The 15,682-nt window shown below is 46.3% G+C and overlaps 1 protein-coding gene across 1 annotated transcript in view; it reads left to right on the top strand.

The window, feature by feature from the left end:
* Positions 1-979: 979 nt before the first annotated feature.
* Positions 980-15,682, top strand: part of Npc1 (NPC intracellular cholesterol transporter 1) — a 49,463-nt gene continuing 34,760 nt past the window's right edge. The window contains exons 1-3 of the mRNA NM_001246687.1: positions 980-1,084; positions 13,881-14,003; positions 14,995-15,101. Of these exons, the coding sequence (NP_001233616.1) occupies positions 1,028-1,084; positions 13,881-14,003; positions 14,995-15,101 (287 nt within the window). The 5' untranslated portion in view covers positions 980-1,027. The remainder of the gene's footprint in view (positions 1,085-13,880; positions 14,004-14,994; positions 15,102-15,682) is intronic.

Here is a 15,682-nt window from a genome sequence, read left to right on the forward strand (position 1 = left end):
ATAATTTTCACAAAGAAAAAACTCGTAAAAAGAGAAAATGCAGCACAATGTAACATAGGCTGTCCGTCGTGGTGGAATTATAAGTGATTTTTTTTCAATTGTCTCTAAATTATTGTGTATTTTGTATTTCTGCCATAAACATGGGCTCACTGCTAGACACGCCTCGGCCGGTAGGTGGCGCTGTGTATTGCGTTCTCAAAACTGGTCTGAGCAGTAAACAGATCTGTCATGGGAAGCGCGGCTACACTGAGTTGTCAGATCACAATAGGGTCAGGCCACGGTCGTCACCGCCCCGAGCGGGATAGAAGATGTTCCAGCACCGATCCTCTTTGGGTAGTTGGGATTGGGAGAGTTGATCAGAGTACTTATCGGGGCCTAAAGAAACAAAGGCTGAAGTCTGTTACACAGAGAAACCCTGTCTCGAAAAACCAAAAATAAATAAATATAAAAGAAACAGGGGATGAAATGTCCCAGTGTTCTGGGTTCTTAATTAGGAAAATTGCCTCGAAGTACTACGCGCTAAAACCTCGCCCAACCTCTCCAACCCAGAGAGAGAAGGGGGAGCAGTAAGTTAAAACATCAAAGTCAGACGTTATTGGAGTAAGCCCAGAGTACCATCCAAAGATGCGTGTTTCTCAAGTGTGAGAGATCCCATCCGAGGGGCGCGCAGGGATAGGACGGCACAAAAGAGCTGGACTGGTTCCCGGGGAGGCTTTGGCGAGGGGTCCTGAGACCTGCGCTGTAAGACGCCTTCAGGGGGAGCGAGGCCAGCAGGCGGGGCTCCGGCCGGGCTCCGCCCTGCTCGGAGCTCTAAGCCCCGCCCCGAGGGCTTAGCCCCACCCCTTGGGGCTTCGGAGCGGCGGCAGCCCTGACCCCGCCTCCGTGCTTCCTGACTTGCGCGCGCAGCCCGCCGCCTGCGCCAGCACTCTCAGGCGCCGGTCCCGAAACCGCCCAGCCAGTGCGGCGGCGCTCGGGTCGCGGTGGACGGCAAGCAGAACCGCGGTCGGTAGCCCCGCGCGACGACAACATGAGCGCGCGCCACCCGGCCCTCGGCCTCCTCCTGCTGCTGCTGTGCCCTGCGCAGGTGAGCGGCTTCCAGAGACCCGGGCGGGCTGGGCGGGATGCGGCGGGGTGGTGCGGCCGCTCCGGAGACCGCGGGCGCGGGAGCTGGGGGCGCGGGCGCGGGCGCGGGGAAGTTGGTCGGCGGGTGCAGCCGCGGAGGTCGCCTTCTCCAGTGTCTGTCCACCCTCGCGCTGTTCTGTGGTCTGGGAGAAGTGACAGCCGGGGCCGCTGTTTGGCCGGCTTTGAGCCCATTCCAGCTGTGGTCACCTGATTTAGGATGTGGGAATTGGAGGGACAATGGGTGCAGAGGATAGGGACTTTGCTTGTTTTTAGCCATTTTAAACAAAACAAATTCTACATGCACACGAGCTCTTAAGTTTACTTAGCTTCGACTGCATCATTGCCCCTTATCTCCAGACGGTGGAAGCCGAGAACAAAACTCCAGGCACCAGATTGACTCAGCTTGATCTAGTGTGGGTTGCCTCTTTTCACGTTCATTTAACGTCTCAGGAAACTGAGGCCAACAAATACTGTAGGCCCACAATTAGCTAGGGACAGGACGACACCAGGAACAGTGTAGTGACCTCCCTCATCTGGCTTTTCTTGCTGTGGCCAACTTGGGCATGGGTGCGTCGCTATTTGTGTGTCTACAGTTTTCTCATTGGAAACGGTGGGTGTGTGTGTGGTGATGCCTAGGGAAGAGTACTAATTAAACCAAATCAGGATGACTAAGTCAATGGAAATTCTGTGCCCTTGTGCCCACTAACTCCCCTCTGATGGACTTGGATTATGACAAGGGGGTGAATCAGACGAAGGGGTTACCCGGCCTAGGAAACCTATCCTTTGAACTTTAAATCTCTGTGCAGTGCTTAGAGCAGCCTAAAGATGCCAGCCTGGGAGGGCCCAGGAGTCAGGAGTACACATGCAGCTTCCAGGCTGTACCCAAGGTAAGGGAAAGCAAGGAAGACAGTTCAGGGAGCTGTTTGGGACAGGCCAACCCTTGCCAAGTCGGTTTTAGGTGTTTGCCTCAGCCTTGATTTTTTTGAGATGATAAATACCTCATCATTTGTGAAATGAAGTTAGTGTATGGAGAAGCTGTTTCCCTGACTAATGTAGTGCCTTGGAGAAGATGTCAGCAGTTTCTTTTCCTAATCAGCAGACTCCACATTATAAAGTGGTTTAAGCTTATCTCTGCTTTTACCTCAAGGTAGCCTTCAAGGTTGATAAGCAATGGGCTCCTCTCACGTGAAGTAAACCAGAAGTTGATATTCTTGCAAAATGCCTGAGAGTCTTTCCAAAGCCCTCTTGTCTAGAAATGCTCCCATTGTTGTTTTAGAACTCAGCTCCCTGCTATCTAGAGGCTCTGGGGCAGCTGTGGCAGCCATGTGGGTGGGGTATCTGGTTTTAGAACTCATACTGGTCAGTGGCCCTACCTCATCAGGTTGCTTGCAAATTAGAGGCAGTTGTCCTTTAGAAAATCTAAAACACATTTGGAGAGATTTTTGGTTTTCTCTTTAAATTTTTCTATTTACAGATGATGGAATAGTAACATTGCCAACTTGAGTGTTCTCTTTTTCTGTTTGTTTTGGCTTTTTGTGTGTGCCAGGGTTTCTCTGTAAGAGTCCAGGTTCTGACTCTCACTGTGTTGCTCAGGTGTGCCTTGAATTCACTCTGAGCCTGCTTCAGCCCCCTAAGTGCTAGAGTTATAGGCATGAAGCAGCACACCTGGTTTAGACAGCTTGTTTTTAGTGTCTGTATTGCCATGGTGTGCACGTCTTTAATCTGAGCCCTAGGGAGGAAGAGTCAGGCAGATCTCTGTAAGTTTGAGTCCAGCCTGTTCTACCTAGCAAATTCTAAGCCAGCCAGGTAAATGTCGAGACCCTGTCTCAAACAAACAACAACCTACCTGTGTTCATCCAGGTATGAATGCAATTTGGGGCAATAAACTTGTCTTGCCTGGCTGACTTTTTCCCCCTTGAGGAAGTTGGAATGTGTTGAGGTCTGAGTACTCATTAAACACTTAAGTGGCTTTTTCAGGGTTAATAATCTCATGAAATTGGAGTGGCTATGTGTAATCTTCCCCAGCTTCAGTCCATCAGTCAGATTGATGGAGTAAGATTTGATAACATAAATTACGAACTGGAAAAGGAAGGTCTTTTTCCTTTGTTTGCAAGTGGGTAAAGAGTAAAGGGCTTGCTGAATGGAACTTTGTATTTCTCCGAATTTATTATATTACCCAGAACAAAGAGTCCCTCTGTTGAGGGAGGCATGGGCATCCTCTCCTGGCTTAGCTTCCTCAGGCCACTTTTAAAGAGGCACACTGTTTCAAGCATTGCGCATCACCTGCTGGGGAGTCTGAATTAAGCCATCTCAGGTGCCCTTTTCACTGTCGCATGGGGTTCTGCAGAGGGTATCTGCTCTCCAGACAAATCCAACCATTTGCTATCAATACTGCACAGTCTTTGCCCAAGGTCCCTGTTGCCTGGAGCCTTATTGGTGACATTGTGCTGTTCCCCAGCCAGGATGTCCCATGGAAGTTTTTTTTTTTTTTTTTGAAACGTTATTTTTATTTATTTCTTTTTGCGATGTTTTTTTTTTTTTAAAGATTTTATTTATTATGTATACAGTCTTCTGTCTGCATGCCAGCAGAAGGCACCAGATCTCATTCAAGGTGGTTGTGAGTCACCTTGTGGTTGCCAGGAATTGAACTCAGGACCTCTGAAAGAACGGTCAGTGCCCTTAATGGCTGAGCCAACTCTCTGTTTATCCCCCCTCCCCCGTGGAAGTTCTTGATTTTTGCTTAAACTGCTGCAATGGCATTTTCTGTTAACAAAATCTTTGAACTCAAAGACCTGGTTTGGGGGGACATCTTAACTCCATCTCTCCCCACTGGAACTTTAGTTTTCCCCCTGTGAAGTCAAATTAACTGTGCCCACTTTCCAGGGTGTTTGTAAAAGTTATTTGTTTGCTTTGTAACTGAAATGGCAAACTGCAGGCCCCTTGAGGGAAAGAACTATATTTTATATCCATATGGGGCCAGGACTTTTGATGGCTCTTTTTAATCATTAAGTCTCCACGCTTAGAAGTGGATCTTGAAAAGGGACTTAAATATTAGTTGTGATTTAAAAAAAAAAATGTATTTGCTGGAGAGATGGCTCAGCAGTTGGGAGTATTGGCTGCTCTTCCAGAGGACCAGAAGACTACATGGCAGCTCACACCTGTCTATAACTCAAGTTCTAGGGCTTTTGAAACCCTCACACAGACATATGTTATATAAAACACTAATGAACACACACACACACACACACACACACACACACACACACACACACACACACACACAGTATTTGCCATTGATTTCTGGTGACGACTGTGAGTAGCTAGGACTTTCTTTGCCTGCGTGTGGTGGGGGAGGTGAGGATGATGTGCACATGGAGGGCAGAGGTCAAGTGTCTTCCTCGGTCACTGTTGAGACCTGGGCTCACCTCTTCAGCAGACTAGCTAGTCAGCAAGCCCTAGGGACCATCCTCCTGTCTCTGCCTCCTCAGTTCTGGGACTATAAGCATGTACCACAGTGCCTGACTATGGACATTGGTGCTGGACATCCAAATTCTGGTCCTCATGCTTGTGTGCCAAGCACTGATTCACCAACTGAGCCACCTGTGGCAGCTCCCAGCCTATGCCTTTAATCTTAGTCTTTGGAAGATTTGCTTAGGCAACAGAACTTTAAAAAAAAAAAAAAATTCATGGTTTAAACAATAAGTACATGTTTTTAAAATCCTCTCATACAGTGAATACGCTTCTGGGAGGATTTGAAAGACATCTAACACTTTCTCTTTGACCTTTTTACAGTTGTTTCTTTGGTCACAAGAGGAATTCAAATTAATTCCCTCATTATAAATTCAGGGCTGTGGACACAATATAGGATATGAATATCCCAACCCTTTGGGAAAGCAGTGTATGTGCTGTAAAGGGCTGGGTGAATGGCAGCTACTCGCTCTGTCTTGTGCATATTTCCTGGGTAGAATGATAGTGGTGAGAGATGCTGAAGTAAAGAGAAGGACAGACTATTATATTTTTGAGCTGAGCTCTGAGAGTGAATTGTGTGTCAGGTGACCAAGAGGAACTGGGAAGATAGAGAACAGCCATAGAAATGATTCATGGTAGAGGGGATGAAAAGGCTTCACCCTGATAATCATTCCGTGTCATATACTTAGGTTGGATTATACTGTATTCTATAAATATATACAAAAAATGTAGCGGGGGAGTGAGTGAAAATGCATCCAGTACAAGCCTGAATTCAATCCCTGAAACTCACTGTGGAAGGAGAGAACCAACTCCCAGAAGTTGTCCTGTGACCCCCACAAGTACTACATTGCATGCTCACATACACAGTGTAATTAATAATACAAAATCTTAAACAGTTGGAAGTAATCTAGTTGCTAACAAATACCATTCATTGAGTTTCATGTAATGAAGGGGCACATTATGGTATACAGACTCATTGTTTGAAATTTTTTTACTCTTTTGACTTTTTGGTCTTTTTGAGGGCCCTGCCACCCAGCTCCCAAATAAATCACATACAGAGGCTTATTCTTACTAACCAGCTTTTCTTTTCTTTTTTTTTGTTTTGTTTTGTTTTGTTTGTTTGTTTGTTTCGTTTTTTTTTGGTTTTTCAAGACAGGGTTTCTCTGTGTAGCTTTGGAGCCTATCCTGGCACTCGAACTCACAGAGATCCGCCTGCCTCTGCCTCTGCCTCTGCCTCCCAAGTGCTGGGATTAAAGGCATGCGCCACCAACGCCCGGCCAACTAACCGGCTTTTCTTAAATTATCCCATTTACCTTCTCCCTTTGGGCTTTTATCTTTCTTTCTTCTGCAACTCTGGGTGGGTGGCTGTCCTGCTCTCCTTGATCACTCATTGCTTCTCCTCCTATTTATTCCCTCTGCCTGCCAGCCCCATCTGTCCTTACTCCTGCCTTGCTAATGGCCATTCAGCCCTGTATTAGACAGCCAAAGAATCACAGCTTCACAGAGTTAAACAAATGCCACATAAACAAAAGTCACACCTTAAATCAATATTCTACCACACAAACTATCTTCATAAAGTTATTAAAAGGGCCAGGATCTCTTTCTTTTGAATCACACTTTTTGTGTAAACAAGGCTGGCTTCTGACTGGAAATGCTCTTGCCTCAGCCTCTTAACAGCTGGGATGATAGACGCTGTGCAGCCATGTTTACTAGCAGGCAGTGGGAACAATTCTGGATTACAGAAGATTAAAGACCAAAAGGTAGCCACCTCATTTTTGCAGTGTGTCGTTAGATCACACAGCTAACCTTGTTTTGTCACAGAACCCCTTCAAGAAAAGTATTCTTCCTCCTTTTTAGATTTATTTATTTATTCTTGTATTTTATGTGTATAGGTGTTTTATCTGCACACCAGAAGAGAGCATTGGATCCCATGAAACTGTAATTATTTACAGTTGTGAGCCACAATGTGTGTTTGGGAATTGAACTCAGAACTTCTGAAAGAGCAGCCAGTGATCTTAGCCACTGAGCCTTCTCTCCAGCCTGATATTTTTCTTGTTTTATCAACAGGAACATTAAGTTCATGTTTGTCTCAGGTCACATGGCTAATAAATGACAACCCAGAAGCTTGTCATTTCTGCAGTACCCTCACGTTCAAATGTTATTACCTGATTACTGGTATTTAGCAAGTTAAAGTGAATGGGTGTTCAACAGTTATCCCATTTGGCCAGTAAGGCTTCTTTTTCAACACCTGTTCCCGTCTTGGGTGTGGCTTGGTAATTGTCAGGGGAGTGACTAATTTGCTGATGATGGCTCTCTACAGATACACACCAGCACTCACTTCATGGTTTTGTTTTGGAGCTATGGCTTTGGGGCTCTTCTTCCCACCCTGTATGTGCTGAAGATCATAAATGTCTAATAGTAACTAGTAGTGTGGCCTTGGGTGAATTACTTACACTACAATCTTCAAGGGTTATCTGTGAAATGAAGAGCTGATTTGGTTGAGCCCATCTCACTCTAGAAATATTTGACTTATACACCTCTATACAGGCAAGTCTTGGTGTGCACAAAATTATCCTTTGCGCTCTCTCTCTCTCTCTCTCTCTCTCTCTCTCTCTCTCTCTCTGTGTGTGTGGTGTGTGTGTGGTGTGTGTGGTGTGTGTGTGTGTCAGTGTCAGACTGGCTTTGAAACAAAACCAGAGGTTTCTACCTAAAAGTCAGATCAAACCAAGCATCCATCTCCAAGTCCTGCCATGTTTAGTCTGTCTCCCAAATTCCAAAGGAATAGCAAACAGTGTAATCTCTTGGCAGGGTCCCTGCACCCCATCCTGCTTTGTTGTGCCCTAGAGAGGCAGTGGGCAGTGGGGGTGACCAGCAGCCACCTGGCCTCTTACTCCCTTGGAGTTGGAGCTAGCCGTGTCTCCAGGTCCCTTTATTGCCTTTACCTATCCACAATGGTAGCAGACGTGGTGATCCCAACTGTAGCATCAGGTTGGGCACTGGCATGGAGCTGAGGACTGTCAGTCACACTTGACAGCCACCTCGAGATGTGAATGATAGTCACTGTTTCTATAGATGGCCAAGTTTGTGAAGAAAGAGCATTTGTGTACCGTCACAGCAGGTGGAGCTATCTGTCTGCTGTGTCCTTTTCTGAGGATATGTCAGTGCCCACATTGGGCTGGGGTTTGAATTGTGCAGGCACTCTGATTGGGAGGGTGGGAAGACCCAGAAGACAGGCTGCAGAACATTTGTCTTGTTTTGTCAGAATAATGTCACTTATGAGCCACATGGCCTTAGAATATTATTTCTGAGCATGAGTTCCTTGCCTGTAAAGTTTTCATATTCTGTATGATGGAGTGTTTGAGAAGTAAATGAGATGAGTAAGGAACCACAGTTTTGTGCCTGGAGTTCCTTCTGGGTTGTGAGTTGGGCCTTAGCAAGATTCACTAAAGGCCTCCTGGAGTACACAGCTTTCTTGCTGGCTTTCAGGGTTTCTTTCTGGGTAGTATGGGTAGTGGCCCTTCCTATGTGCTCATGGGCAGTAGGGTGGGGTTCAGCGATAGTAGTTGCTGATGGATAGCAGACGGGTTAGTTTTTCTTAAATCTTACTGCACTGATCCTGTAACTGTTGGAAGCAGCTTTCTGATGCATCAGTGTTCCTGGTAATTAGGCCACATTCTAGTATTGTAACTAGAGTCTGGGTTGAAGCCAGATGACATGAGTTCTCATCTCTGAACTTAGGCAACCCAATGAGATTCTCTCAACTCACTGAGTCTTGCTGGTTTCTGAATTGCTAAAGGTTGGGATGCAGTATGCAGGGTGTTTTAAAGCAAGGTGTATACCTGGGCCCAGTTGTTGAGGATTTCATGGTTTCTCGAGGGCATCAAGAAAAACAAAAAAGAAAATGCTCTTGCAGGTCTCATAAACGTTACTTAATTCTAGAGCAACACCAGCCAACTATGGCCTAGCCATAACATTTGTAAATAAAGTTTTATTGGGACATGCCCATTCATTTACTTCTTGTTGTGGCTGCATTTGAACTTCTGCAGTCAAGGCTGAGGATTTGCCACAGAGACTTGTAGTCTCAGAAGCCTACATTATTTAATGTTTGGACCACAGTGATTGAATTTGTCGGTGCCCAGCCCTAGTGAATCTACACAGGCGTTCTCAGGATGTGACCAAAACATGTCGCCATGGAGGGAGACATCTGCTGCCTCACTGGGAGGACTGGCCAGGCCTGCTGCTGATCTGAGCTGTTAAGGCAGCTCATCTACTTTGAGAACACAGACACTAGATCAGGGTGGAAGGGGTCAGAGTTCAGCTTAATAAGGAAGTGAATCTTGGGAAAGGCACCTAAGCAAAGGCCATTAGAGAGGGTAGACAGGATGGGTGACACCAAAGCCTGGCAAAGTTCATTAGAGAAGGCAGACAGAATGGATGACACCAAAGCCTGTGGAAGAAACAATGAGGCTTGTTTTTCTGTGGTGTGGAGTTTGGCTCTAAGGCTCTAGATAAAAGTAATTGAGGGTAGCTCAAGAAGAGCCAAAAAAAAAAAAAAAAAAAAAGGTCTGTGGAAGGAAATGGGTCTACTGTACTTGTGGTTATGCACAGGGAATGGGTCCACCGTACTTGTGGTCATGCATAGGTGATGGTTGTGGGGAGAAGGTAGAAAGCCAGGAAGACCTGGGTGTGATAAGTTAGCACTGGTTCAATCTGAGAAATGGGTAGGGGTGGGATCCAAGGGAGCCCTTTCAGTTTTAATTCAGTGTATCTGCAAAATCTGGATATTTGTGATAGGTGTATATTGATTTGCAATTAAAGAAAAATCTTCAGCCTTTAAAAGATATTTTGGGAATGGACAACAATATAATACTTAAGTAACATTATCCTTTCAGTTAAGAATATCTCTATAAGAGTAGTCTGTGTGAAAAATACCACATCTAGCTATCGGCTTGAATGTGAAATTCTTGTGTTGGAACATACACACATGCGCACATGCGCGCGCGTACACACACACACACACACACACACACACACACACACACACACACACACACCACAGCAGTGTTGATAATTAGGGCATGCGCATTCTGTCAGGATAGATCACCTTTGTCAAAATGAGTAAGTAGTCCTCTGAAGGTGGGTTTCTAATAAAGGGTACATTTAGCCCTTCCAGTCCTGAGTTCTGCCCTTCTAGCTTCCAGATCTGTGAGCCAAATACATTTCTACTGTCACTTAGTCTTGGGTATTCTGGTATAGCAGCAGTGTACAGACTATGAAATATCCCCAGTGCTTGAGTCAGCAGACGTATTGTTAGAGATTTGGGTGTATGGTATGACACTCAACTTGTGATCCCTGATTGTGTCTGACCTCAGAAGGTTGATAGAACTGAAGCTCTGCCATCCTTGACACTGGACTTTCATTTCATCTGGTGAAGAGCATCTAAGATTGGGATTTTGTTCTGTGTTATTTTAGTGGTAAAATACACATGTGACTTTTGCTTTTAGCCGTGTTCAGTGGCCTCAGGGTATCACAGGTGTACAACCTTTGCTCCTGCCCATCTCCAGACAAGAGCTCATGTTTTATTAGCCTCACCTTTTGGTTGTGGTAGACCTCAAACATGGTGAGTTCCATTTTAATACTGCACACAATACTTCCTTCTATAAGAGGATGTTTCTGAGCAGGATGGTGGTGGCACACACACCACCTTAATCCCAGCACTCGGGAGGCAGAGGTAGGCGGATCTCTGTGAGTTCGAGGCCAACCTGGTCTTCAGAGCAAGTTCCAGGACAGCCAAGGATACACAGAGAAATTCTGCTTGAGGAGAGGGGGGAGGATGTTTCTGAATTTAAAACCAGAGTATGTTTGGTTTGGTTTGGTGACAAAGTCTTGCGGTGTAGCCTGGGTTAGCCTCTAATAGCAGTCCTACTACCTCAGCCTCCCACGTGCTGGGATTTGGGACAAGTGTTACTACCCTAACCCTAAAATCAGGCTTCTTGTGCCACAGTGAAGGCAGCGTGATGTTTGGAAGTCAGATTCTTTGTCTAAAAGGAAGTGTATGGCATGAGTTCTGCTTGCCCAGAGCATGGTGACGTTAACATGTGCTGCTGTGACAGTCCTAGGAGACTTCATGACACATCAGCCCTCTTTGTCACAGAAGTCCTGGCTGCCTTCTGTGCTGTGGTGATGTTGAGATTGCAAATCTGCCTCTGAGGCGGCAGTTAGAGTCTCTGTGGGTTGTAGAGATGAGCACAGCACAGCCTTGTGTCTTTAGACCTGTAGTCCCTTGGTACAGCGGAAGCAGGGCCCATTCTCCCAAGCATCTAGGCTATAGGTAGGTGTAGTTCAGCTCTGCCCTGTCTTGGTTCAGACCTCAGATGAGACACTTCACCTGTTCATCTGTAATTCCAGTACCCGATGAGTCACAGATCAGTTTGGGTGGGGATTGTGACGGTAGGGACACTTAGCAAGTGCCTGTAGGGTGGGGATGGGAAATGTGCTATAACCTCAGGAGACTAGGACGTTTTTGTGCTCTGGAGGGATGTACCTAGGTATATCCACAGATACCAAAAGGGAGTGAAGATTGGAGGGTGGCCTTCCCAGGTTGTGAGGAGAGCAGGGACCACTGCAGAGGTAGACAGGTCTCCTTAGGATGGGGCAGAAGGAAGGGAAGAGCCAGGACAGGGTGTCTGGAGCCCTTTTCACAGGCAGCACGTGAATCCTATAGACTGTGGGAGATGGCTGAGCAAGGGAGTCCCAACAGAGTGGTTGATGGTTAGCTGTGGAGGCAGTTCCAAAGGTTAAACTGTTCCAAGAGGCCCTGGGTTTAGAGACATGAAAAGAGATTCGTTTCCTCCAGCACCAGAGGCTGGCTGGCAGCTAGGCAGAAGTGTGGCGAGTTTGGAGCCATCTGAAGCAGAGAAGTCCATAGGCAGGTGCAGACACCAAGAAAGGTGGGGACCAGGTGAAAAGCTCAGGGAGGAGACAGGCTGTCCTTGCTGCAGCTGTGAAGAGGGGCCTCGCCCTCCAGTGCTGCCGAGTGAGGTGCGTGGGCTCTGCCCTCACAAAGGCGGGAGTGGGTGGGGGCAACTCTAGAGAAATGCCTTAATTGTGGAGTTAATTATCTTTTATGAGGAGTCTTTTATGAGAGTCTGTGCCTGGAGCCAAAAGGCTTCACATTGTTGGGATGTTGAGCTCAGAACCTGCTTTGGTGTTGACTCTGCTGAATTCCCTAATCAATTTCTGTTCGACCTTGTTCAAATAAACTAACTGGCCTCTGGAATTTCCCTTTGAACTCTGTTGTGAGACTGCCTGGCTTGGCAGCTAGTAGAGAGTTCTGGTGAATTAGAGAAGGCCCCCTTGTGTTTAAATTGTACTGACATCTCATCCCCCACCTCCATAATCAGCTTTGCTTTCTTAAACTTGAGTTACATTGGGAACCACCTGTCTGCTGGAAGGCCAGAACTGTAGTTCTCAGCTAGAGTTGCTGGGTTTGGGTTAAAATCTTGACACTTCCCCATTTGGATAATTTCCCTCCCTGTGGCCTAAACATAGGGCTTTCAGTGCATTCACGAGGGGGATGGTGCCACAAGTAGCTTGGGGAAGAAGCTCTTGAGCTGCATAGTTAGACTCTGCCCCTTGTCTCAAAAAACAGGGTGTGGTCTGTCCATCTCCCCCACACACACATAAACACACACTCCTGTACATCCCATGTCGGGGTTGGGGCATCTATGTTTTTGTCTTTGCCATTTTGGACCCAGGTCTTGCACATGTTGAGCAAACATTCCACCCTTAAGCTCCACCCCTCTCTGCAAAGGCAGGGACTCCAAGTGGCTCAGGGTGGCTTCAAACTCTCTTCTCCTCCTTCCTGTTTCACCCCTCCTGTGTGGTAGATGAGGTTGCAGGCATGCACCGCCACATGCACAACACTAATGTTCATTTTACTCTCTAAAGGGTGAATTCAGAAGAAAGTTATGCTGACTCTGGATCCCTTGACAACTGTGTGCCCTGGTCTGCTTGACAGGATTCTTCCCTCCTTTCCTCCTGCCTCCATATTTTATGTTCCGGCATCTGCACCTTGGCTGGGAACCAGAGAGCACAGTGACTTAGCTCCCTGCATGCACGTGCATTTGGCCCTGTCACTTCTCTCCGGCGTGTAAGACTTTCCACCAGGTTTCTTGGGATCAAGCTTGCTCCTTGGTTTCATGTCTTCCCTGTGGGATGGTTACCAGCCAGTGTCCCTGGCCTACTGGGTCATCTGTGCTGAGTCAGTGTGATGAAAAGGATGGGCTAACCGTGGGCAGCACACTTGGACAGGGTGGTGATTCATGGGACCCTTCCTTCGTCCTAAGTTCCAGGCAGCCTTGTGACTGTCACATGGGGAATATGAGGGCTCTTGACACATCTTTTCATAAGGAGTTTTAACAAGTTAATGTTGCCTAAGTGATAGCCCTCAAAGTTAGAACGTACGGTCCTTGCATTCTCCTTAACCCTCAAGAGCAGTGTCCATTCTTGCATCCACTTTTAAGTTAGATTAGTGATATTTATGGTTTTGTTCTTTGAGTGACTTTTGAAGTACCAATACTAGTTAACCTAAATATATGTGGAAATATATGTGGAAATGTTCTTTTGGTAGTTTATCTTATTGTCCAAACGCCCAAAAACTGGTGCCTAAGTAATCACTAACTTGCTCTATTGCTTCTACTTGTACTGTGGGTCTTACTGGGGACTAGAACCCTCTCCCAAATACGCAGCAAGACTGTATCTTGTAAATATCGCTGATTTGACAAAGCCATTTGGGGTATTAGGCCTGGTTGCTTTTATTAAAGATGTTGTTACTCAGTGCGTGTGTGCATACCCATGTGTACGCACAGGAGGGCAGGAGTAGAAGTAAGAGAGTGTGGAGCTGGGTTTCAGATGGACCCTCTGAAAGAGAAGGAAGCAATCTTAACCGCTAAGCCATTTCAGCCCCATGACCTGGGTGTTTTGTTTTGTTGGTTTTCAGGACAGTATTGGCTGGATAGTTAGCTGGTCTTCACTCTGCAGCCCAAACTTGCCTTGAACTCATGTTGTTTTTTGGTTTTTTTTTCTGTCTCGGCCTCACAAGTGCCAGGATTGCTGGTTTAAGACCTCTACCTCATACCTAGCTTGTTCTGTCTTGACTAATATTTCTTGACATGTTTAACAAGAACCTTTGTTATTACTTCATTTTTTAGGTATCATTGAAAGAAAGGTTAGCTGGCTGATCCACCTTTTCTTGCTAAAATCTGTTTTTCCATGTTGACTTTCTGTAGGTGTTTTCACAATCCTGTGTTTGGTATGGAGAGTGTGGAATTGCATTTGGAGATAAGAAGTACAACTGTAAATATTCTGGTCCACCAAAACCATTACCAAAGGACGGAAATGACTTGCTACAGGTAAGTGTACTGTTTGGAGAGTGCCAGGCAGCCGGCCATGTGCAGTATCTCCTGTAATAGTGCTGTAGGCAAGACTAAAAGACTTTTTTTGTTGTTGTTTTTTAAAGATTCTTGTGTGCATATGCACATACACCTTTACATACAGGAGGCCAGGAGTTAGAAGAGGGTGTTGTATCCCCTGAGACTGGAGTTACAGGTGGTTGTGAACTAACTACCATGTGCAGGGTGCAGGGAAACTGAACTGAGTTCTCCACAGGATCAGTGATCACTCTGAACTGCTGAGCTGTGGCTCCAGCCCTGGGGCTTAAATCTTATCCTAAACTCCAGCGTGTACCCCATAATGCAGAGCCAATCAAGCAGCTCCAGGCTTAATCTTCCAGGTGCTGACTTGTAAGTCTCCTGGAGTTTCGAAATGAGAGCTACTGTTTAGATCTGACCTTGGGATCTCAGATGCTGTTCTTTAGGAATAGCAAAATGTACTAGAAGTTAGCTTGTTTGTTCTGTTCCTAGATTTCAAGACTTGCTTAGACTCTGCCACTAAGAGGCTGGGAATTCTCTTCCTGTTTTTGTGATTTCTCTGTTCTCCTTTGAGCCTGTGGCCCTTCCCCCCAGGACTTTTTGTTAGCATGATTCTTAGGGCTATCAGAAAATAATGGTGAGGAAAATCAAGCAGGAAAGACTGGCTTTGGAGACTTAAACAATCCAGCATGCCACTAGATTCTAAACACCTTTGTTTCTTTCTTCAAAATTGGTACAAGTTTTTACTGTCTGGGGAGTAGTGGATGGAGGTAGCACTATGGCTGAGCTTGAATAGGCTAACTTGTAAAGCAAAGCAGTAAAATAAAGGAAAATAAATAGAATTGTCTACAGCTTCTTATGAATCCCCACATTCTGGCCTTTTAAGAGGGTTCTTCCAGAACCATGTGAACAGCATGAGTGAAGGCGCACTGTCCACACTGACTGTGCTCTCGGAACCTCTCTCTCCTCACAGGAACTCTGCCCAGGATTCTTCTTCGGCAATGTTAGTCTCTGCTGTGACGTTCAACAGCTTCAGACTCTGAAAAGCAACCTACAGCTGCCCATGCAATTTCTGTCCAGGTAGGCTGACCACTGGCAAACAGTCGAAAGGCTTCTAGACACGGTGCCCTCTGGCATGCTTTTACAGACCAGCCATTTGTTCTGTTGTACGCAGAGAAGGCAATCATGGCTGCCAGCTGTTGGAAGGAAAAAGAAAGTCACATGGTCCACTCAGTCCTCTTCCTAGTTGCATTCAGAGTGTGTCCTCACCCCCAAGGTGAACTGCACAGGGGCCTGTAGCCTTTCAGAGTGGAGCTTTCTGTACATGGTGGCAAGGAGTGGTCCCTGGTGTCCTGCTCAGGAGTGGTCCCTCATCTGTGTGGGTCCCCAGGTTGTTTCTCACTCATTGCTGCCCTGCTTTTCCTGTCACTCTTTTCTAAGTGTTTATTGCAGTTATTTCTTCATTGTGTGTATATATGTGCCACATATATACATTGTGGCATGGTGCATATACACATGGAAATCAGAAGACAGTTCATGGGGATTGGCTCTCTCCTTCCACCCCACCGTGTGGGTCCTGAGGTTCAAACTCAGGTCATCAAGCTTGGCAGCATCCCACTGGCTCTTGCCTATCATTCTTGTGTCTCTCTGCTGACTGTTAG

This window comes from Cricetulus griseus, chromosome 2 (genome assembly GCF_003668045.3).
Source record: "Cricetulus griseus strain 17A/GY chromosome 2, alternate assembly CriGri-PICRH-1.0, whole genome shotgun sequence".
Taxonomy (NCBI): Eukaryota; Metazoa; Chordata; class Mammalia; order Rodentia; family Cricetidae; genus Cricetulus; species Cricetulus griseus.